Source organism: Pleurodeles waltl, chromosome 1_2, assembly GCF_031143425.1.
Source record: "Pleurodeles waltl isolate 20211129_DDA chromosome 1_2, aPleWal1.hap1.20221129, whole genome shotgun sequence".
NCBI classification, from domain to species: domain Eukaryota; kingdom Metazoa; phylum Chordata; class Amphibia; order Caudata; family Salamandridae; genus Pleurodeles; species Pleurodeles waltl.
Window position 1 is genome coordinate 1230457888 of NC_090437.1, and position 25133 is coordinate 1230483020.

General features: G+C 43.8%; 1 protein-coding gene across 2 annotated transcripts in view; it reads right to left on the reverse strand.

Moving 5' to 3' along the window:
• Nucleotides 1-25133, reverse strand: part of IMMT (inner membrane mitochondrial protein) — a 300472-nt gene that overhangs the window by 177303 nt on the left and 98036 nt on the right. For both annotated transcript variants that reach the window (XM_069204323.1, XM_069204314.1), the window contains one exon: nt 19734-19837. In XM_069204323.1, coding sequence (XP_069060424.1) covers nt 19734-19837 — 104 coding nt within the window. The remainder of the gene's footprint in view (nt 1-19733; nt 19838-25133) is intronic.

Below are 25133 nucleotides of genomic sequence, written 5' to 3' on the forward strand. Positions count from 1 at the left end.
TCATAAAATGAAACATATGGACCGTTTCCCAGGGTGCCTTTTTGCAGCAGTGGCCCCTACCTCAAAATTTACCAATCACAGACATTTTTTTTCCGAAGGAAGGAAAACCATAGCCAATACTGTTGGCATCAGTACCAACTGCTTGTCTACTTAAAGAAAAGTGTGAATGAAATATAAACCTTCAAACTGCAAAGGCTGTAATGATTGTTCAAACGGTTCCGGATACTTTAACTAATGGGACAGGACTTCACACTGCATGATGAAGACAAAGTTGATCCGGATACCATAGGAGTAACCTTGCACCCATTTCTCATATCATTTCTTCTCTCTTTGGGGCAAGCAGAAAAGTGGATCCACAGGCTACTCATAAGTAGGCACAGTCAACAGGGAGGCAACCAATCCTGGCTTCTGTTGTTGTCTTGTACACAGGTGTACTCAGTGTCAAGCTGATACTCTGAACACCATATTGGCTTAGAGGGTCAGAACTATCTTTTTCAAAAGTGAAGCCAGAGACTTACCAGAAGGGCTGAACTTTTTAAAAGTCCAAATCCTGATCACATCTTTTTCCTAACTGTTGTAGAGCACATTTATAAACTTCATGCAGTTCTGTTGAAAAGGAGACCAGTTTGGGCTAGAGAAGATGGAGATGTCCACTGGTCTTGCCTGGAGGACCATTGTAATTACAGGCACCATTCATATATATCCTAGACATGCTGAAGGTCAAGGTCCCCAATTTGAAGGAGGGACTTAATTTCACTATATCAACAAAAGTAAAACTATCACCGCTCCCGTTTTTTGTTCTGTGTTTTGCACACACAAAAAAACATTTGCAATATGTGCATGAAGTGGTGTTATGCATTTCAATTCAAGCTTTGTTTTACAGTGTGGCGGGTCCCCCTACTGTCTGAAAATTAAATATCCCACACAATATTGCATCAGATTCTATTTGCATTCCACAGCGTTTGCTGGGTTATAGCGCTTTTTACATGACTCTCAGCCGTACTGTTCAGCATGGATAAAAGAAATTAACATTGACAACTCCAATAGCCACTGAAAAGGGGATAGAGGAGCTAGGTTTCCTTTAGAAAATAGATTAGAATTTTTGCTGCGCAAGGAACTGCTGATAGTCTTTCTGTACACTGCCATCTTATAGATAGTGGGGTGATGGGTGGGACTGCAACCTCTGTTGTTCAAGGTGAAAGGGACCCCTTGGGTGAGGATGGCATTTGTTTCCCTCCCCCCGTAACAAACGCTCTTCGTTTAGGCTGATGACCTCCAAGTGTAGAAATCTCACACCTTTTTATGCTTCTGTTGTGGGTGCTCCAGGTTGGAGAAAATCCTGCTGTGAAGAACACCATGCTACACGAAGGCTGGGTCTGGAGAGTGGCCTTAAGAAGGCACATGAAATGAGCTAGTTCTGAAACCACAGGCAGAAATGGGACCCCCTGATCCACACTTCAGTTCCAATTCCTCTATGTTTAAGGGAATGTAGTGTGCAACAGAATTCTCAAAGGACTGCTATGCCACCAGAGTTGGTGTCGGCCTGAAATGGAGCTTGCCAGAGGTGAGGGGTCATCACATCAGCTGTGGTAAGCCGAATCAATCCAGATCCGATCAGATCATTAGAGCTGCAACGAGCACCTGCCAGGCCAGCTGGGAAGAGGATCCAGCTCGCCTTGCTTCGATTTTCCCTGATCACAGCCATAATCCCAGCCCCCTGACCTACCTCAGTAAAAAATTGTTGTCCAGAGGACCAAGTTACTTACCTTCGGTAACGAATTATCTGGTAGAGACTATCTAGCTGCAGATTCCTTACCTTAGAATTCCCTGGCATCAGCTTCGAATCTGAAATTTTTCTGCTGAGCAGTACCCTGCACATGCCGTCCGGTGGCGTCTTTCGGATCCGCGTGCGTCATCCGGCTCCGCGTGGCGTCGGAGGCTTGGGTGGGTGTAAGGAATCTGCAGCTAGATAGAGTCTCCACCAGATAATTTGTTACCAAAGGTAAGTAACTTGTTCATCTGATAGAGACTTCTAGCTGCAGATTCCTTACCTTAGATACTCAAGCTATAACCCCTGGTGGTGGGTTTGAAGGATATATTTTATATTAGGAAGTCCTGCAGGACTGAGCGGGCAAAATGCCCCTCCCTTCTCACTTGGCTATTCAGGCAGTAGTGTCTCGCAAACGTGTGTAAGGAAGCCCACGTTGCCGCTTGGCAGATGTCAAGCACCAGCACACCACGACCTAATGCAGTGGTAGCATGCTTTCCCCTCTAGTAGAGTGAGCCCTCAAGCCCTCTGGATGCTGCTTCTTGGTCAAAGCGTAGCAGATCTTTATACAGAGAACAACCCAGCGCAAAATGGACAGTTTCTGTACTGCCCAACCCTTCTTTGCACCAACGTACCCCACAAAGAGTTGGTCGTCCACTCGGAAATCTTTTGTGCGCTTAAGGTAGAACAATAATGCTCTTTTTGGGTCCAGCCGATGGAGACGTGCCTCTTCCTTAGAGGGATGCAGTGGTGCAAAGAAGGTGGGCAGGGTGATATTTTGACCCAGATGGAAAGGGGTCACCACCCTGGGGAGGAAATAGGCACGAGTTCTTAATATTACCTTGTCAGGATATATCGTGATATACGGTGGTTTTGAAGATAAAGCCTGCAGCTCACTCACTCCCCTGGCAGATGTAATTGCCACCAAAAAGGCTGTTTTAATAGTGAGCAGTCGGAGAGGACAGTTATGCAAGGGCTCAAAAGGAGTACACATTAGAAAAGTGAGAACTAGATTAAGCTCCCACTGGGGCATCACAAAAGGCACAGGTGGAAACATATTTACAAGCCCTTTTAAGAATCTCTGTACAATGGGAGACAAACAAAAATGGTTGAATCGGGCAAACGTAGAAAAGCCGATAAGACAGCAAGATAACCCATGAGGGTCCCCAAACAGGAACTTTGTTGGGCAAGAGATAAAATAAACAAAAGGATATTAGAAAGAGAAGAAGAAAGAGGATCTATAGAGCTCTCTGTACAATATGAAACAAAACGTTTCCATTGGCAGGTGTAAAATCGACTCAGTAGAGGCACGCCTGGCTGCCAGAATGACATTACAGACATCAGAAGGGAGGTCATAAACCATCAACTGTCGCCCCTCAACCTCCACGCAGGGAGCCGCAAAGTTGCCAGGTTCGGGTGAAGAAGCTTACCCTGCTGCTGCGACAGAAGACCCTCCCGAAGAGGCAACCTGATTGGAGGACTGATGCTCATTTTGAGAAGCTCTGGATACCAGACTATCCGTGCCCAATCCGGAGCCACTAGGATTACTTGGGCCCGGTCGTTCTCGATTTTCTTGAGAACTCTGGGCAGAAGTGGTATGGGCGGAAAGGCGTACAGGAGGCCTGAACTCCACTTGCGACAAAAAGCGTTGCCTACCGAGAGCCCCCTTGGAAACTCCAACGCACAAAACTGCTGACATTGCGCGCTCTCTACGGAGGCGAACAGATCGAACCAAGGCTCTCTTCACTGCTGAAAGAGTCCTTGCGCCACCTCCGGATGGAGATACCATTCGGGATCTGCTAAGCATTTTTGGCTGAGCTCCTCCGCCCCAGTGATCAGAGGACCTGCCAAGTGTTGAACCACCAGGGTTATGCCCTGCTGTCCCACCCATGTCCAGAGACGCAGAGCCTCCTGACAAAGGGTCCACGACCCATCCCAGAAGTGATGCATCTGTCACTACTGTGAGATCTGGCTGGGGAAGGGAGAGGGGTCTGCCTTTAACCCAAACGCAGTTCACTAACCACCACTGCAGAACCTTTGCAGTTCCCTCCGAGATCTGAACCACGTCGGTAAGATTCTCCTGATGCTGTGCCCGTTGGAACTTCAGGTCCCACTGCAGAGCCCTCGTATGCCATCTGGCATGCTTGACCAATAGGATGCAGGAGGCCATGAGTCCCAGCAGCCTCAGAGTCTGTCTCACCGAAATCCAGGATAGAGGCCGAAACATCGGTATCATAACCTGAATATCCTGGACTCGCTGCTCGGGAGGACAGGCCCGATACTGCACTGTGTCCAGAACAACTCCGATAAAAGTGAGCTTCTGAGAGGGAGTCAGGCGTGACTTCGGCACATTGATAGTGAACCCCAGCAAGTGCAGGAGGTTCACCGTGATCTGGAGATGAGTGACGAGAGCCTGGGGCGTGGGAGCCTTCAACAGCCAATCGTCGAGGTAGGGGAAGACTGAATTCCCTGACCTGCGCAAATGCGCTGCCACCACCGCCATCACCTTCGTGAACACCCGAGGGGCACTGGTGAGACCGAAAGGGAGCACGGTAAACCAAAAGTGCTTGTGGCCCACCTTGAACCGCAGGTAACGCCTGAGGGCTGGCAGGATGGGGAGATGAAAATATGCGTCCTGCAAGTTCAACGCTACCATCCAGTCTCCTTGATTTAGGGCAAACAAGACCATCTTGAATTTCTCCTTCTTGAGGAAGAGATTGATGTCCCTTAAATCCAGGATAGGGTGAAGGCCCTTGTTCTTTTTGGGAATCAGAAAGTAGCGGGAATAACAACCACTGCCTGCTTCTGACATCAGGACCCTTTCTATGGCTCCCTTGGCCAAGAGAGCTGTAACTTCCTTGTGGAGCAAAATTAAATGATCGTCCATCAGCCGTTCTTTTGTCGGAGGGATAGAGGAAGGGAAAGACTGGTAGAGAGGGAATAGCCCTTCCGTATGATCTGCAGAACCCATTTGTCCGTTGTGATGGAAAGCCAGTGAGGGAGATTAAACTGAATCTTCCCTCCAACTGGAAGGACGTGGTCCTGCAGAACCACACTAGGAGGGCTTAGGTGCAGTGGAGAGGGGGCTGTGTGGTGGCCGACCTCTGGCCAGATCATCTGGGTCTGATGGTACCACAACCACGTCCTCTTCTGGGATGGTGTGAAGCCTGAGAACGGTGGCTAAACTGTGGCTGGCGTGGTACCACGCCCCTTCCGAAGGCTCGGAAGGGGCGAAAGACAGACTGCTGTAGTTGAAAGGCCCAAGGATCTGGCCATAGCTCAAGAATCCTTGAACCTCTCAAGCGTGGAGTCTGCCTTCTCACCAAAAAGGCGAGAGCCATCAAAAGGCATGCCCATCAAACTTGACTGGACATCCCCCAAAAAGCCAGTTGAACGTAGCCAGGCGTGGCGACACAGGGCCACTGATGATGAAATCGCTCTGCCCAGCGAGTCGATCGTGTCCAATCCACACCTGATCGTAAACTTGGCTGCATCTCTCCCATCCTTGACAGCCTGGGTGAGAGTGTCCCGTACGGCCTACGGGACTTGGGGCAGCACCTGTGCCACCGTATCCCATAAAGCATTGGGAAAAACGGCCCAATAGGCAAGAGGTGTTTACAGACCTCAATGCCAGGCTGGTGGAAGAAAACAATGTTTTTCCAAGCTGGTCCAGCCTCTAGGATTCCCTATCCAGAGGAGCGGAAGGGAAGGCATCATGGGAAGTAGAGGCTTGGACCATCAAGCCCTCTGGGGTGGGGTGCTGGGTCAGGAAACTCGGGTCACTTGGAGCGGGCCTATGGCGGCGGCCGACCGTCCTATTCACAGTAGCCCCTGTGCTGGGACCATGTACCCAGAAGGACATCTGTTCGGGCCGCAATGAAGGGCAACATTGGCTCTGATGTTGTCACCCCTGGGTGACACACCTCTGTCAGGAGATTCATCCTGACTGGCACCGTAGTCAAGTCTAGGTCCAAGGCCTCAGCTGCCCTATGCACCACCATAGCATAAGAAGATCCCTCTTCTGTAGCCACATTAGGGGGAGAGAGCATACCAGTATCTGGAGATGTGTCCAGTCCACTGGCCTCCCCTAGATCCTCGTACCAATCCTGTTCCAGGTCATATTCCAAAGGGTCCTCAGAACCCTCCCATTCCTCTCCTGTGCCTGGCAGTTCAGAACAATGCCCAGACAATGATCTGGGCCGAATCTGCGCCATTGGAGTCGGCGTCGTACAACGTTGCTCCAGCTCTGGAACATCCGGTCTGAGGATGGGGCTACCACCGGTAGGCGCCAGTGGTGGAGGAAGCGTCTACGTCGTACCCGGCGCCGGAGGAGGTCGACTGTGAGGGACCAGCGCCGGTCCGGAACTGGTATCGGATCCTCGGGTCCCCAACGGCACCGAGGCTGAAGCTGCTGATATCTAACACGAAGGGGCCCCTGCTGACACCATAGGGCCCGAAGACCCACCCGAGGGTGCAGCCCGCTCAAAAACGAGACGCATGGCCTCGTAAAATTATTTTATTTGAGCGGGGGTTGCTCCGGTCCTCGGAAAAGGAGGAAGACGCGGAGTCGACCCTGGCGACGGCACCACGGAACCGCGCTCAGAACGTCGACGTTCCCTAGAAACCTCGTCGGCCGACGGGCATGGCAAAGTCGTAGTCCGCTTGGACTTCTTCTTCTTGTGCCTCTTACCTGAATGATCAGAGGACCTCGAATGCGAGGAAGAGGACTTGGGGCTCCAGGAGCAGTGCCGCGACCTCCTCCTACTGCAGGACCGTGACCTCCTCAGAGTCACGCTGACCGAAGACGGCTGTCGGGTCGAAAGAAGCTTGAGGGGTCTCTCCCTCAAGGCCTTTGGAGTCATGGCCTGACAGACTGAGCACGAGGTGGAGTCGTGATCCTTCTCGAGGCACCAAAGGCAAACTCGGTGCAGGTCCATCACCGACATGGCGCGATGACATGCACCACACAGCTTGAACCCAGTGTTTCTCGCAGACATGACTTCAAACAGTCAAAAAGGTGAGAAAAACCTTGACGTTCGAAGAAAGGGTAGCTCTAATCCGTATCTGCGCTTAACGGGCGCGGAAGGAAAAGAAATGACGTATGCGCGCCGAGGTGGCGTCTATATAGACAACTGTCACGTCATTGATGGCTCCAAAGACTCCATGTGGAGCCGGGCGACGCCACGCTGATCCGAACAATGCTACCTGACGGCGCGCGCAGGGTACTGCTCAGCAGAAAAATTCCAGATTCGAAGCGGATGCCAGGGAATTCTAAGGTAAGGAATCTGCAGCTAGAAGTCTCCATCAGATATTTTCATTTTTGATTTGTGTTTTTGGATCATTAGAGTAGTAATGTTGCTTGGGTAGACATTACTGATCTGGGCCAAATTTTTCTGGACAACATTTTTAAAAATGGCAGATGTGTTGCAGTGATGATGTAATATTTCAAGAACTATGAGACCTATTTACTTCATTTTGGTGGCAAAACATAGGTTTTGGGGGTCAAGTAGTTTTATAGAGACAGCAAATTACTCCTCAGAGCAACCCTTCTGCCATTTACCAAAATGGCAGCTATAATAGAGGAAGAAGGGATATATAGAAATGAAACAAATAATGTTTTTTAATCCTTTTATGTATACACCAAACAATGTTTATGATCTGAATATGAAAAATAAAAAATGCTTATCACTCCTGTTTTAGACACATTTTCATAGTTCACTTTATTTGTTTCGACAGTCGTCTGTGGCACACATGCAGGATGTTGAACACTTGAAAAGAACATATCGACAGGCACATCTTTTTATAGCATAGGTTTTGCAAGTACATGTACATTCTGTGGGTAGAAACTTAAAGGTTCATAGGTTTTAGCACCCCATCAATATCCCCAACCAAATTGACACGGATCTTCTTTTAGATATGCATGATCCAAAACATTTACACATCTTCTGATCAAGTAGAACCCTCTTTTAATGTGTCCACGCACAGAATATGGAAGGCCGGTGGAAAGTCACTTAGTGGGACTGATCCATTCAACTCACTGTACCGAAGATCGTCAAATGTGCAACAATCGGAACTCGTTTTCCACACATGAACGAGGTATTTGTTTACAACTTCAAAGTCACAGTCTTCTTCTGTCTGAGCAAATCCTTTTACGTTCAGCAGTTAAAGCTCCAAGCTTTGTTCCAATTTTGCTCATAGTGTCATCACTATAAGAATACGTGCCTTGATAAGAACACTGGGCATCTCTGGGTCAAGTTTCTTGTACAGAATATGAAGCGGGATTAAGTGTCTTTTCTTGACTGTTCCATAATGTATACATAGTTGACAATCCTTGACTTATAAATACTGCAACAAATCTAAGTAGCACAATAATAAGATCTGTGACATTTGACAGTACAGAGACTCGACTGGAACCATTTCGAATAACCTACTCAACATGTGGCATAACATGAAGATTAGCTTCCTCCAATTTGTTTTTAAGTTCTTGAACAATATGGCCTGTACCTTTTGAATCTCTCTGCAGGCACCAACTCCTTATTGACAACCATTCAACTTGCAATAATTGAAAATTCAGCGTTCACTGAAGTATCAGCAATGTTTTGGCAAGTTAACATCTCCCAGCTCATCTTGTTTGATGTTGATGACCAGAATTTATCAAGTTGCACAGGTATATGTGGCCAATTTTTGGTGCAGACAAGGTCAATTGTTCCACTTGTGGACATTCATCTGATTCTCTCACCTTCTTCGACAGATTGTTCAAGGTAACTGTCAAAGACAATGTGCAGTTCTTGCAAGGTGCACACTGACTGACATCTGTAGAACAGTCTGAAATACCTCTACGAAGTTTGGCATGGATGAAATCTTGACCATTCACAATTGTGACATAGTCCATAACAGTTTTCAAGGAGGACACCTTTTCAGATTTAAATTCTTCAGGTGAAGGTTTTGTTTTGAGCTCTTGATTTTACAGCATGAGCTGCCAACAAGTTCCTGCTCTGTACTAGGTCATTATAATTTCTGGATACACCAATCCTGTTCATTGAAGTGATTTACCCTATACTTTTGCACCTATCATACACTGCTTGGGCAGCCATGTGTAGCTGAGTTTTCTTTTTGCCGTGATCGGATTCATAATATGTGATTTAGAAAAGACAGTACATTTGCACAGCCTAAGCCTATCAAGTTCATGGGATTGTCTACCTCTTCTCCGCTTATATCTTCAAAGCCATCATCAATGTTGTCTGCTTATATCCCGAACTCAACAACTTTAGTTTGTAACAGTTTTGCTTTGCGGATATAACAATGGTGTAAAAAATGTTAAGACAACATCAGGCATTCTTTTTGACTCCAATGATTTGCAGAGCTCTGAGGCATCACTAAATTTGTCATTAAGACCAAAATCTAAATCTTTCAGGACATTTCTTAAAATGGTTCCTGTGCTTTTACTGTATTCTGTGATCTTATTTTGGCAGCCAGAACTTCAGGAGTCAAATCAGTTGAGAACACAATAAGTGGCTCATTCTTTTTGTTAATGTGGCAAAAATGAATTCTGCCATTGTACATTCTCACCAGAAAAAAATCTTGATTTCATTATTATGGATCAATACAGTTTCATCAATGTTGACCATTATTTCTCTGATCCCACTGAGTCTGACCCCGCAGCCAGCACTCAAGAGTGGCTTTAAATCTTAATTTGCTTTTTCAAAGAGGGCAAATTTAACAGAAGGCTGGTGGTTCCGTTGCTGCTCAGAGCTCATTGTACATTCATATTTTTGAATGTATGCATGCATGCAGTTCAGTTGGGAATACAAATCCGCTGCAAATACATTCACTTCACTGTTTAGATCAGCTACTTGGCTGAAAACTTCATCTTGCAAGAAACTAGCTGCAGATAAAAACATGTATGCCCATTGAGACTTGCATACTCTGTACTTTGTTCATTCGTCAGTCCCTTTGACTCTTGTTCTGGCTAAACCACAGATAACACATTGAAGATCCTCTGCTTTCTGATCAGTTGTTGGAGGTGGACAAGGGGTAACGATTGATCTTCTAAGTAGATGGGCACTGGGTTTGATTGTCCTCGCTTTCTCGGAAGAGTCAAATTCTTGTTGTGATTCATTGGTTTCTGCTATTTTTTGATGATTTTTCCCAAGTTTTTTTCCACTGATACAACTCGTTGTTCCAATGATCAAATAACTGATCCTCTTCACCCATCAGTTTCAATCTTTTGCAAACTTCATCTTGTCTTATTTCTGCAGCATCTCAAACTCTTCTCTGTCCAGTCGCAGTTAATGTTAGCTTTTCTTTCGGATTAGTTTGGAATATGACACATTTTTCTTTGTTGAATGAGTACTCAGATTTTGTAGTTAGCAGCACTCTGTCAGGAGGTAAAGATCCTAGGTAAAGATCATCTTCAACCACCTGCTGCGCTCATGTTTATGAATTTAGATCAACGGAAAACCTGAAACAAAAAGGATATTAAAATAAATTACAAATATGATGGCTAAAGCACATCATTATAGAGCAGCCAATATGCAAAATGGCAAAAAGGTTTCTCTGAGGAGTTATTTTCTGTCTCTATAAGACTACCTGACCCCCAAAACATAAGTTTTGAAACCAAAATAAAGTATATAGGTCTCATGGTTCCTGGAATATTACATCACTGAAAAACATCCACCATTTTTAAAAATGTCATCCAGAAAAATTTGGCATGGATCAGCAATGTCTACTGAAGCTAAATTACTTCTCTAGTGATAATGTGTGGTTTTTTTTTTCTTTTTTTTAATTTTTTTAAGAGAGGTGTATCAAGGGGCCAGGACTATCACATCCACAAACATGAACACTGAGGAGGTGGAAAGAGATTGCAAGTTTGCGCATAGCCCAAAAGTAGGTGATCGTGCAAGGAGCTGGGCAGCTGCTGCAGTAGCACCAGCCCCTCATGAAGGCCAACTAACACAAGACTTAGATGTTGAGATGAGACTTAGCTTTTGTTCAGGAAGGACAGGGGTGATTTGCACCCTGCTCTAAAAGTCAGGTCACCAAATTGTATTGTGTGTGTATTATTGCATATAGTATAGTTCAAGTGTTCATTAAAGTACTTTTTATATTTAAAGTGAAGCACTGGGTTAAATGACTGGAAGTTTGTTGAGTGCTGAGCTCTGGCACCCCAAGACTATCTCTCGGAGAAGCTCAAGGCTGCATCAAGTGCTGAAAGGGCTGTACTTGGCCCAGACAGGGACAGCCACAGTAAGATGGATCTTGGGACATCAGATGCAGACAACCTCAACCCCCGTGACTGAGGTCTGGTTACAGACCACCTCCTCCCTGTGAACAGGTTCTGAGAATAGAGACAAGAAAGAGATAAAATACAAGGGGCAATGTTTTCTCTTCCCAGGGCTGACGTGAAGCAGGGTATGGTGTCAAAAGGGTGATACAGACTAGATTAAGCAAAACTGAAGGCTACAAAAACAAAAATCAAACTGTAGAGGCTCATGAGTCTTACCATTTAAGAGTTACTTCTGGCATACAGGGAAAAGTGGACAAGAAGCATCTTCACGTCTCATCTAAATTCTTCCTTACATACGGTTTAAGAACATGCATAAGTTATGGCTACGGATTACTTCTTGTTAGCTATCTCCCTTTCTTCTTATAGTTTAAAATGCTTTTATTGAAGATCATCTTTGGAATGGGAGCCAGAGACATCTACTACAAGGCATTCGGTTTAATTTTTGGTCTTCCTTTTTAAACATGGTCTTTAAAAGGGGAATTGGGGCAGTAACATCAAGAAAAGTATTTGAAACAAATGGTATTAAGTTTAGAAAGGCATTTTTAGGGGAGAGAAATTTCTTTTTTTACATAACATGTTCTACAACTACATGTAGTCTAGGGTTTATCAATATTAAGATCCTATAATTAAGAAAGAACAAGTTACTTACCTTTGGTAACGCCTTATCTTGAAAGACAATATCTAGTTGCAGATTCCTTACCTTTGAATTCACCCTAGGAGTCAGACTGGGTCTGGAGATTTTTCATGAGCAGTACCCATGCACACCATTAGGTGGGGCAGATTGGCTCAAAAGCTGCGCAGATATAATATGACATTGAAGTTCCTATATAGGCGCACCAGAAGCGCAGAGCCTTGAAGAACACCAACTACTGGTGCGTCAAACCTAAGGCCCAGAAAGGAGAGTCCCTGCCCCTAAAATCGGTTTGCAGAGCGGGGTGGATGGGAAGTTTGGTAAGGAATCTGCAACTAGATATTGTCTCTATCAGATAATGCATTACCAAAGGTAAGAAACTTGTTCATTTGATAGAGATTTCTAGTTGCAGATTCCTCTCCTTTGACTAGATACCCAAGCAATACCACTCCCTGGAGGAGGGTCTGCGAACCAAGATCACACTAGAAAGTCCTGCAAGACAAAACAGGAAGAAACCTATTCCTACACACCTGACTGTTCAGGCAGTAGTGTTTGGTGAATGTGTGCAGAAATGCCCATGTGCATTGGTCGCAGCTGTAGCTCGGGTAGAATGAGCACCCAAACCTTCAGGGGGTTTCTTTTTGGCCAGTACATAGAAGATCTTAATGCAGAGTACACCCCATCTGGAGATACTCCACTTCTGCACTGCCTAACCTTTCTTCGCATCCACATAACTGAAAGAGCTGATAATCCACCTGGAACTCTTCTACGATCAAAGCAGAATGCCAACACTCTTTTTGGGTCCAGGCGGTGGGGTCTCTCCTCTTCCTTAGAAGTGCAAGGGAGTGAGTAAAAAGTAGGCAAGGTGATGGATTGGCCTACATGAAAGGGCGTAACCTCTTTTGGCAAAAAGAAGGCCCTAGTGTGAAGCACCACTTTGTCAGGGTAGATGGAAAGATTGGGCAACTTAGATGACAATGCTGCAGCTCACTCACCCTCTGAGCAGATGTAATGGCCACAAGGAAGACCGTTTTCAAAGTGAGAAGACTGAGAAGACAACAATTGTCGAGAGGCTTGAAAGGAGCGCACATCAAAAATGTAAAAAACTAAATCAGATCCCACTGGGGCATAATGAATGAGGATGGAAGAAAAAGATGTGTAAGGCTTTTGAGGGACCTATTAAGAAGGTTCATCAGGCACCCTAAAAAAATGAAGAAATAGCAGATAAATAACCTTTAAGGGTGCCCACAGCAGAGCCCTCCTGGGCCAGGGAAAGAATAAACAACAGGACCTCAGAGAGAGGGGCAGAAAGAGGGTCAACAGACTTGTCAGTGCACCTTGCCATAAATTTCTTCCGACAACAGGCCTATACCATTCAGGGATGTGGAATTCCTAAGGACATCTTGTTTGGGGTCAAGGGCAACAAGTTTTTATGTTTACTTTGTCCTCGGGACAAGTAGGCCCAACCCTCTGCAGCACAAACCCTTTGGCTGCTTGTTTACAGAGAGTGGAACTCTCTGCAGTTGAGGTAATGTGTTTCCAAAAGATAATGCTGTTCGAACTTGTATTTATGGTTCATTATTTGAAAGCCTTCATTATTAGGGTGAGTGCTGTAAATAAATGTTTTAAGGTCACACTTCACTACGGACGTTGGTTCCAGTACAAAAAAAAAAAAAAAATGTGTATACACATGTTTGAAAAGTTTAGGCTATGAGGCTAAGTATAATGCTCCCAGAATGCTCTCTGATTAGATGCAAATGAAGTGTCATTTAGTAAAATGTGTTGATGCATGCTAGTATTTCCCAAAAATATTTCTAATGGAAAATCAGTGTAACCATTTTTAACACGAATATGGGAAGCATGAAAATAAACAAACACTGACAAAGCCAACTGATCTGACATATTTTTATAAGTCTTTTAGTTTCATCAATGCATGTCTTGTTTTGACACGGCTTTTGTAACATTTTATTGTTGTGGGACCTACCAGGCCCTCAACATTGTAACAAACACTGGCAAAAAAAAAAAAAAAAAAAAACAGTTTTTGAACTCTAAAAGCACACTTTGCCACCTGTGGCATAACAAAGGCCCTGCAGCCGCCCTCCTGGGGGCCCCTTTAGCACAACACCTGCCCTGAGTGAGTCTGGAGAGGGGGCTCCTCCATGTTCTTTGCAAAGGGGCAGCCTCCAGTTTCGTTACGTCACTGATTGCCACTGTAGTTCCTGACACTGAACAAAACTACTTTGTGTGCCAATATGCTCCTTGTGGAAGAGTAGAATGCGATCACTCACAGTGAAGCCAGCCGAAAGAGTGTCTTTGTTAACACCAGACCTAATTAGGGACCAAGACCCACATGTAGGTAGCTTTTTGCATGTCGCAAACAGCGAAAGTCGCTGTTTGCGACGTGCAAAAAGCACATTGCGATGCACAAACCCAGTTTTGCGATTCGGTAACCTGGTTACCGAATCGCAAAACGGGTTGTCGCAATTAGGAAGGGGTGTTCCCTTCCTAATTGCGACTAGCAGTGCAATGTAGGATTGTTTTGTGACCGCGAACGCGTGCACAAACCATTCCCAGTTTGCACCCATTTCAAATGGGCGCTAACACTTTCGCAAAAGGAAAGGGGTCCCCATGGGACCCCTTCCCCTTTGTGAATGTCACTGTAAACATTTTTTCAGAGCAGGCAGTGGTCCTGGGGACCATTGCCTGCTCTGAAAAAATGAAACGAAAACGTTTCATTTTTCGTTTTTGTAATGCATCTCGTTTTCCTTTAAGGAAAACGGGCTGCATTACAAAAAAAAAAAGAAACTGCTTTATTGAAAAGCAGTCACAGACATGGTGGTCTGCTGTCTCCAGCAGGCCACCATCCCTGTGAGGGCCGCTATTCGCAAGGGGGTTGCAAATTGCGACCCACCTCATGATTATTCATTAGGTGGGCATTTGCGAAGCCCTTTCGAATCACAGATGTGTCAGGGACACCATCCTACATTCGGATTTGCGAGTCGCAAATCCAAACCTACCTACATGTGGCCCCAATTTCTTAAAGAAAGTCACAAAAGTGCACCCATGGTATATGTCGTACCCCTATAAAATATTTGTGAACTGTATTTTAGCATGGGTAAATACGCATGTGTAGATTTGCTCATGTGAAAATCTATTGAGCATTTGCAAGTTCATTTTCCCTCCAGCCACTTTCTTCCCAACCCTGGAAGAAGTTCTAATTCTGCCATTGTCAGGAGTAAATGTCCAACCTTTCTTATTATAGGAAAATATTAGAGAGAAGCTGGTGAAAATCTTTAAAACATGCAGGTTAGTAGGTTTGCAGACTCAAAGGCATTCCAGCCCTGGAACTATTGCTTACTGCTTCCTCCAGCCCCAGTATGCAGATCTGCAGAAAGGTGGCAAAATAAGGAAATTGCTACAGTAGGGATTGAAACTGCAAGTATTCAAGCCCTACTATGGTAGTAGCCCTGGCATAATCAGAGAGGCTATTATCAGAGCTCTTCATAATGAGATTGCTGCCATAATTTGTCGCCACACTACATGGCACCAAAGGGACAAGTAGATCTTTTTACAGGACAAGTAGATTTGAGAAGCAACCTGTCCCCTGGACAAGTAGATATTTTAATAAATTCCACACCCCTGCCATTTTGGTGGAGGGACACCTGGCTGCCAAAATTGCATTACAAACTTTGAGTGCAAGGTCAGAAGCAGTCAACTGTTGCCGCTCTTTCTCTATGCAAGAAGACGAAGATTGGACAGGTTCAGGAGCAGGATCCTCCCTTGCTGCTGCGACAGAGGGTCCTTCCAAAGGGGCACTCTGATCGGAGGATCCCTGGACATGCTCAGCAGCTCAGGATACCAGACTCTCCGTGCACAGTCCGGAGTCACAGGGATTACTGGGGCCTGATCATTCTTGATCTTCTTGAAAACTCTAGGCAGAAGTGGTATGGGTGGCAAGGCGTACAGGAGGTCTAAGTTCCACTCAAGAATCAAAAGCGTCTCAGAGTGAATGCTGCCTTGGAAACTCAAACGTGCAAAACTGATGACATTGCGCATTCTCTGCAGAGACGAAAAGATCTAACCAAGGCTCTCCCCACTGCTGAAAAATCATGACACCTACAGATGGAGGCGCCATTTGTGATCTGCTGGACCTTTTTGGCTGAGGTCATCTGCTCTGGAGTTCAGAGAGCCTGCCAGATGTTGAACCACCAGGATTATGCCCTGCTGTTCCAGCCATGTCCAGAGGCGCAAAGCCAACTGACAAACGGTCCACAACTCCACCGTGCCCTGCTTGCTGCAGTACCACATGGCGGTGATGTTGTCCATCAACAATCAACAGCTACACCATATTTCCCTTGATAGAGGGAAGAAATGCTTTTAATGCTAGCCAGCTTGCACAGAGCTCCAACAGGTTGATGTGGAGTCCGGATTCTGCTGGAGACCAGATGTCTCTGACCTCCACCTCTCCTAGATAGCTGCACCATCCCAGGAGTGCTGCATCTGTCATTAATGTCAGATCTAGTTGAAGAAAGGAGAGAGATCTGTCTCTGACCCAATCGCAATTCCTTAACCACCACTGCAGATCTTTTGCAGTTCTCTCTGAAATCTGGACCTTGTCAGAGATTCCCCTGATGTTGCACCCACTGGAACCTCCGGTCCCACTGCAGAGCCCACATATACCACCTGGCATGTGTCACCACTAGCAGGAGCCATGAGGCCCAGCAGTCTCAGAGTAATTCTCACCGAAATTCAGGATAGAGGCTGAAACATTGGTATCATAGCCTCAACATCCTGAACTCACCGCTGGGGAAAAGAAGCCCACAACTGCATTGTGTCCAGAACAGCTTGAAAAAGAAGGAGCGTCTGAGAGGGATTCAGGTGCGACTTGGGCATTTTTATAGTGAACTCTAACAACTGCAGGAGGTGGGAGACGAGAGCCTGGGGCAAGTCTGCCTTAAGCAGACAGTCAACGAGATGGGGAAGACTGGAATCCCTGATCTGCGCAGATTAGCTGCGACCACCGCCATCACCTTGGTGAACACCAAAGGGGTGCTAGTAAGGCCAAAGGGGAGCATAGTAAACTGAAAATGCTTGTGGCCTCCCATGAACCGCAAGCAACAGGCAGGATGGGAATGTGAAAATAAGTGTCTTGAAAGTCCAATGCTACCATTCAGTCTCCTGGGTCCAGGGAAGATAAAACCTGAGCCAGAGTGAGCATATTGGTCTAGGACAGGGCGGAGGTCTTTTTTTAGTACCGCAACAGCAATGTCATATCCGGCGCGGACAACAAGGACAGTAGGACGATGATGCCACCTAACGGCATGCAGTGGTACTGCTCACAAAAAAACTCTGGATCCAGTCGGACGCCTGGGGGAAATTCAAAGGTAAGAGATCTGCAACTAGTAGTCTCGATCAGCTCCCAGTTGTTTTGTTGGCTTTAATATGCTTTCTATAACATCAAACTGTGCACAAGGTGCCTTGCTTCAAAAACATTGTGGATTCAACTGAAAAACCATAACACGTAACATTTTGGATTACAAGAATGGAGTATCAATGTCTGCCAGAGCCGCAGGGAGTTTAATCAGCAAACTTGACCAGCACACTCACTCATAATTCGTGTTGTGGCATGGCCTGGTGGTCAGGAAGGGGCAATACAGACAAAGTTTAGTTGGATGCCCCACCGCATGCTGGATGTTCCTTTCATCATTGTGGCTCTGCACCTTACATGTTTTTCTTGATGTTCATTTCAGAGCTTGAGCTTGTCCAATACACTCCTGTAGGGCCTACAGCACCTCCACAGGCTGGAGCAGCACCTATGAGATCCCACAGGACTTCCTGTAACTACTACAGGCTAAAGCAGGACCCATGAGATGCCACAGGACTTCCTGCAAACTATCACAAGTGAAGCTTAGTGGCCCATTTTTTATTTCAGATATACATTCTCACCTAATTTGCAATGTAACCGGTCAAATTTAGAATGCAGGCGCAAGGGTCCTCAATTTACTTTCCTGGCTTGCCTTCAATTATTTTAGCAAGTGATCAATCTTAATACTTTTGATGCACGAACTGGCAGTCTTGTTTTTGCAAATCTTGGAGGGAAACTGTGGAGTCTGTATTGTGTAGGTTATGAAACTTTGTATAGCTGTAAAGTATTACAACTGTTAAACATACACTTCTGCAAATTGGAAAACATATGTGTAAAAGTGAAGACCCTGAAAATTGAAATTGGAGTACATTTAAACTTTGAAGTAAGGAAGTAAAACATCAATGTGAGAACACTGCAGAACACTGAAAGCATGAAACAAGGGTGGAATTACACTTGTATGTGGGACTAAGTTAAACTAAGAGGCAACTCTGAAGGACAGAAACCCAATACCCGGCACACAGAAATGCATAAATAGGTAAAAGGGACACGATAATGGATTATACCCAGAAATGTAAATGCTGAGCATTGCTTTAATTATTTTTGTGTACTATCTAATAGGATAAAGCATCTTGCTGGCCCAGAATTCCACTAGAAAATTCTTTAGGATGCATGTTAGTGCATCCTGCTGTGGGAGGCTACGGAGTGATGACAGCAAACTATTGTGATGAACATGTTTCTTTTTCAGGTGAGACTCCAGCCTCTTATTTTGCCTTTGCTCAAATGTATTACTTAATCTGACACAAGCCTCCTGGGTTCATGAGTGGGGGCTGGAAGTTCCTCGGAGCACACAGGCCTTGCAGTCTCTCCAGTCATAAGGGTAGGAGATCAGTATCTCGCTTGACTGGTTTTGTAGTCAGAATGATTCAAGATATCACAGAATTATAAATGCATGAATATTTTAACTTACTCCTGTGGGATCATTAAGTCCATCACCATTCTCATTTATTCGATGGTGGTCTGATATTTACAGGGCAACCTAGCTTCCAGACTACCTCCACGATCAAGCGAGGAGTACATGTGCTGCTGGTTTGATCAGACTTCAGAATGTTTCCAGATATTGCACATGTATAAATGCATGAGCATTAGAACTTATTTTTAGATGATAAACACAGTGCATGTATGTCTTAAAGTTGCTGGTCAGCAACACATTTATGAAAATGAGCATAAAAATAACAAAAAAATTCAATACACTTTTGATAATGTCAAAATGATCAGCTCAAAGAAGCATTGAACAATCACTTATCTCTAGGCTTGATTATGGCAACATGCTGTACTTCAGTGCGCCCACAAAATTGCTGAAAAAACTTCAGATTGTACAAAATGCGACAGCATGTTTGCTTTGCCATGCACCAAGGCACTCTTCGGTTGCTACTTATTTACATAGTCTTCACTGCCTACTTAGTGTAAGAGTGTTCAATTCAAAACATTGTGCCACCTGGATATAGTCATGTGTTTATCAATGGGCAAGTGGTGATACTACAGATATATAAGAAAGTGGTCAAAATTTAACAGTAGTGTTAAAAACAGTTCATAGCTGACACATTAAAGTACAACTTTTTTCTTAGTTTAAATCAGCGCTTATAAGAACTAGACAGCGCCATTTCGTAAACAAATGTCTACCTTTTATCTGAATGACACAGTGTTTCACGATACCCCCAGGAGTCTCTCCCATAAAGCCTTGCAGCTCATGGACGCCATCAACAGTCACATAATTGATAAATGTGACACAAGCCATGGTGTTGTACCAGGGACACTTTATATTGTGTGCGTGAGAATTTACAGCAATTATAGAATTATAGCAATCACAGAATACATTTTTCAATAGTAAGAAACCACAGAATACTGAGGATTCTTTCCATGTGATGAAGTCTAATACAAAGTCAGTTAGTGCTGTACTATTCTTGGAAGGTTTGCCCTTGCGGAGTGATCTTCTAGTCATGTACCAGCTCAGACCACAAAGTTACACAAAAGGGTGAACAAACATACAACACAAAGAAAATGTACATTTAGATGTATATGTCTACTATGGCACAAGTGTCAATTATAAATTGAAACACACTGAAACAGTCCTCGTTAATAATTGTAGATGTCTGGTAGTAAACTGTGGGTCAAGGCTACTCACTTGGCTTTCAGAAGAGCATCAGCAGCTTCATCTACTGCCTTTCGTCGTACAGTTAATGCATCATCCAAGGCACGCCACTGAGCAGATTTCTTTTCTGCTGGAACCTAGAAATGTATCGGTTTCAATTCACTCATATATAAACAGTGTCTTTATTTTCAAGTTGACAAACAGATCTAAAAAATATTTTGTTTCTGGAAAAACATTTAAAAAAAGGAAAGTTATTTAACTGTGATTCTAGTTCTCGGTCAGGGGAATCTCCCCTAAAATCATGAGCACTTAATTGCCCTGGTTGCAAAAAGGGTCCCAGAGAACGTTTTACCAAATCTATACAAGATATACTTTTCTTTAGAAAACAGTTTTTAAACAAAGCATTTTTAAGCAAACTATTATGCCTATATTGGACACAATGGTGTGTGTGTGTATATATATATATATATTTTTTAATTATTATTAAAAGAAGGCAATTTAAAATGATCACTTAGCTAAGAAAAATTACTAGAAAAAATATTTCAAAAATGTTTTTAAGGAAATGTAAGTGTAATGAAGAGAACTGTAACTACACAGTCTGTACCCTACGAAGTCTAGAAAACTGGCAATGCACCTTTAAGGAGCTGCTTTAAGAAATATATCATCGTTTATAACCCAGTTGTAATTCTCCTAAGCATTCTGCTGAGGTAACCTGTGTCTTCATTCTGAGCACCTGGAAAGTGCATCATTGTTAAATGAAAATTTCTCGCTATTAACCACTTGGAAAAGTCTGGCTCTCATTTCTCATTGCGTGTTCAGATAATACATTAATGATGTATGGTTCGTCAGCATAAGCACAGAGTAACTCCTTGTTGATGGAAGAAAAGAGTTAAGAACCAGATTCACTGCTCTCAATTTCAGTAGCTTGATATGGTTGGACGTTTCTTTTTAAGATCATGTCCCTTGTCCTCAAAATTGATATTAGCTAAGCAACCCATCATAATTATTCATTACGATGGTCTGGACTGAAATGTCTTTGTGAAAACAACCCCTTTCAAATGATTCTTCAGTCTGCACCGCTATGCAACAGACTGAATCATAGCCGGAGATAGGATCAATTTGCATCCCTAACTGCTGTAGCACTCTCAACAGGCCTCATATGGTGGAGTGCATGAGGCATCAGAAGTTGCAAGAAGCCACGATCTCAATGAGGGTGAGATTTGATAGGTTTTCACCTGTGTCATCTTCAGAAGATTGTGACAATCCAGACGGACAGATGACAGGCTCTCTCCCAAACAGTACACTTTGCCACCTATCAAGCAATGCTCACAGATAATGAATGAACTCTATTGGGAAAATCCATTCTGTTAGGATGGCAGTGTCCTCTAAAAATGAAGCATAAGCTCCTGCGCAATTGTGGCGAACACCATCATACACGTGGAGAAGGGTGCAGGTGTTAAGTCCAATCAAAGGCATTTTTGCTGGTAATGGTCTTTCTCGACAAGGAATCCGAGAACGTTTTGATGCTTATCCACATTTGGAGTATTAAAATATGCATTCACAAAGTCTATAGCATACATCCAGTATTCTAGACAGAGTTGAGAGAAGCTGTGGTGAGAGGCTAGCATCCGCAATTTATCTCTGTTTATCTGTTTGTTCTGCAATTTTAAGTCAAATATAGGTCCGAATTCTTGCTTTGGTCTCTTCCCTTCAACAAGAAACCAGAAGGTAGACCAAGTACACTCACTTTCTGTTTTAGAAAGGAGGAACTCCTTCCACAGCTAGTTTTTAAGAAGAGTGCGGACTTCTTCTTGAAGCCAATTTAGATGACAAGACCTATTTCAAAGAATAGCTGGATCAGGTGACATGCGCCTCAAAAGCCATTTTGGAAAACACAGAGTCAATCATTTGTGTAGCTGTATCACTCTATTTCTATATTCCTCCTACTGGTGTGGCAGATGGAATGGGGAGCGGGGGGCATAAGTCCTGGTTTTCCTTGTGAGGCAGCTGCTCACCACATCTATCTCTTGTTGACCTATTTATGCTGGAACAACTTCTGCTGCTGGTGTTGTTGCTGCTGGAACAGTTGTGGGGTTTAAATCCGCTGTGAGAAATCACACTTCCAATGCTTTTTATATTATATTTTTTCCAAACCTACAGCTTTGAGCAATTCTATCTGTCTTCATGCTCTACATTTTCTCATCAGCTTGTCACACAAAAGGTGTGGCGCTAAATAACTGAAGATTTAGAAACTAAACACAGTTTTAGGCCTGTGAATCTTGAATCTAAGCCAAGACAAATCGTATGTGGCCTAGGTAAGGGTCATACGCAACTAGGACTGATGACTTGGCAGATGCATTGACCACACGGAGACCATCATGCCATCGGTGAGAAACTCTTGAAAATCTTCCTTATGTTCATCTAAATCTTCATCAAACACAGCAGATATAAAATATCACTCTGGGATTCCCAACAAAGTAAAGCTGTTGCATTGGCAGTTTCATAGCACCAGCACACATGGCGCACATCTTACTTGCGAATGAAACAAGGCATTTTCATCTTCTTGTCAGAATAAACTGTGGATTTGTCTACAAGTAAAAATGGGCCTTCACCTCTAGCCTTTAGTTTTCTAGTCTAACTTACCTAGCTCAAGCCAAAAATCAAGAAAGGGTACAAATATGTTTTATAAGCCTTGGAACAAGAGTAAGCAATAGTCTTGCAATGGAGCACTGACTAACTCAAAAATCAATAAATGGCCATAGCGGGAGGCACTTACATTGAGCTTCGCTGCCGCTCTAATAAAAAAAAAAAAAAAAACGTCCTTGAAAGTACCGAGGGTTGTCATCCTGCAGTGCTCAGACAAGAAGTACCAATTCAGTAGCCTGAGGTCGAGAATATTCTGCAAGATACTATCCTTTTTGGAAACTAGAAAGTGTAAGGAGCCCGAAAGTGACCACAGGTGTGGTGACACCTGCTCAATGGCACCCTTGGTCAGGTGACGGAACATTCCTTTTCCAACAGCCACTGCAGTTCCTGTCTGACTGCATGCTGATAAGATGGTATGTCTGGCAGCATGGTGCAGGAATCCAAGAATTATCAGGTGCTGAATTACGAACAGGACTCACTTGTCTAAAGTTATTTTCTCCCACTGAGGAAGGGATATCCTGATTCTTCGTCTGACAGGCGTTATGTGGTCACGAGGATGGAGGGCAAGTCACTGCAAGTCACTGTTTGGAAGTTGTGGCACCCTTGCCAGAGTCACCTCAACCCGGGTAACCTCCTGTTCTGTAAGACTTGGAGGTGTGCCCTTTCTGAAAGGACTGCTGCTGTCTGAATCCAGTATTCTGGGTTGTGGTGGCAGCCTTACTTCCATCTCCTTTTTGCTGCTTAAAACACTCGGTTTTGGGGCACTGGGTTTGCAGGGCCCCCAGTGGCTTCAGCAGTGTATTCATCTTTCCAAATTGTCCACCTGACACCCAAAAAAATATTCCCGTTGAATTGCACAGTGGAGAGGTATGTGAAACCTCAGGGTGAACACCCAACACTCATAAGACATGCAAAGTATCAGAGAATAACACTTTTATTCACCTGCCTGGAGGCTGTATCAGTACCGTCCAAGGCACACCAATTATTAGAATTAGAGAGGACTTTCCCCTTCTGCACAAGTTCTTTACCTCTCTTTCAGTACACCTCTAACAGATGTTTCATTAGAGCCCACCCAATTGAGGCCACCAATGTACGTGCTAATTTCTGTAGTGGTCACCCAGTAAAATTCATGTTTGTCTTCCTGTACTAACTGTTCTACTACTCTCCCCAGTCTGTTTGTGAGTAGTTCAGAAAGGACCTTAAAGTCTCCATTAAAAAGAGGTATCTCTTTGAATGCCTCCCCGTGTTTAGGTTCCTTGAGGATTTCAGGATTATTGAAACAGTTTGCTCAGTCCAAGGGTTAGGAACTGGTTCACCCTCAATTAAAAATCAGTTGAACAGGGTCTCCGAGAATGAAACAATTGTATATTTATTTATATAACTCGAGGAATCTTATGTTTGCAAGCAGATATGCCTCTTTATAGTTTCTAGTTTCCCCAATTTTCTTTTACAGCTCTTTCTCTGAAAATGGTTCACTTACACGTCCATTTTGTCCCTCCGTGAGCACCATAAATGGCTCCCCAACAAATGTTTTTCCCACTCAGGTACTATATCTTTATATAGCTTGTGAAAATAAACGGAATCACTGCGTCTATATCCTTTATATCCCTGAAGTTCAGACCGATGTCCCTATTTAAAATCTGCTTAACACAGTTCCTATGTGTTAAGCAGAGTTAGAGTTCCAATTTCTCACCATACACAAAATGCTTTAACTTGCTGTTCTACAGTTTCTTTATTCTGTTCTCTTTCACCATTAATCGAACAGTCAATTGCATCCTAATTCCTTCCCTAACTAAAATTAGGCTGCAGTAGCCTAATTTCATAGCTTTTAATGTAACCTGCCAGTTTATTCTGCTCTTCACATTCTCTTCATATTCTTATTTTGATATTTTCCCTGAGATTTTAATAATTATCCCTCTGAAATAAGACATATGAATCTCAGATCTTTGCGACCAAGGCTGTTCTAATAATGAACCTAAACTTCCTTTAGAATAGTGTCTTATCTCTACCATAATCTCATTTCCTACAAGTAATTTAAGGTCAATAGTCCATGTAATACTACAGAGAGACTAACTAAAAAGAGTGAACAAAACGTATCAAATCATTCAGAAATGGAGTGATATTGCTGTCAAGAGATATGGTCAGGTAAACATAAAAATATCAATTGTAGCTAAACATACCTCTCTGTTTAATACCAGTCCCATTAGTTTTGACAAAAAATACATTTTGAGACTACAAGAAAAAGTTAGTAGTTTTATTAGGCCATGTAAGGTTGTGAAGCATTCATAGAATAAGTTGAGGACGCATTTCGATAAGGGTGAGTTGGTTCTTCACTTTTTACTATAGTGTTGGGATTTTCAATTGAAAACTGTAAATACTTATGGCATTTTCGGGCAACACAAAAATGACTATCATTGCATGAAGGACTACATGGAATATGTAGATAATTTACTTATGAAATTGCAGCTCCAAAGTAATTCAAACGTTGAAATTATTGGAACAACCATCAAAGTTATGGTATGACCCTCCAAGGTACATTACTAAAGCAATTTAGCTCCAATTTGGGAATCTCCAGATACTCCATCATTCTTGAAAGATCAGCACAGTGCCCCTTTGAGGGTTGTGGGAATAGTGACATGGGGGCTATCGATGGAAAAGGACAAATTGTAGTCTTGGAGTCAGTTTGAAGAGGTGACAAAGTTATCAAGGTTCAAGTATGTGTAATTAACATCATTGTTCAAGAGACTAAAATAGGAAGTAGATCTACAAAGTAGATCAGTTAAAAAT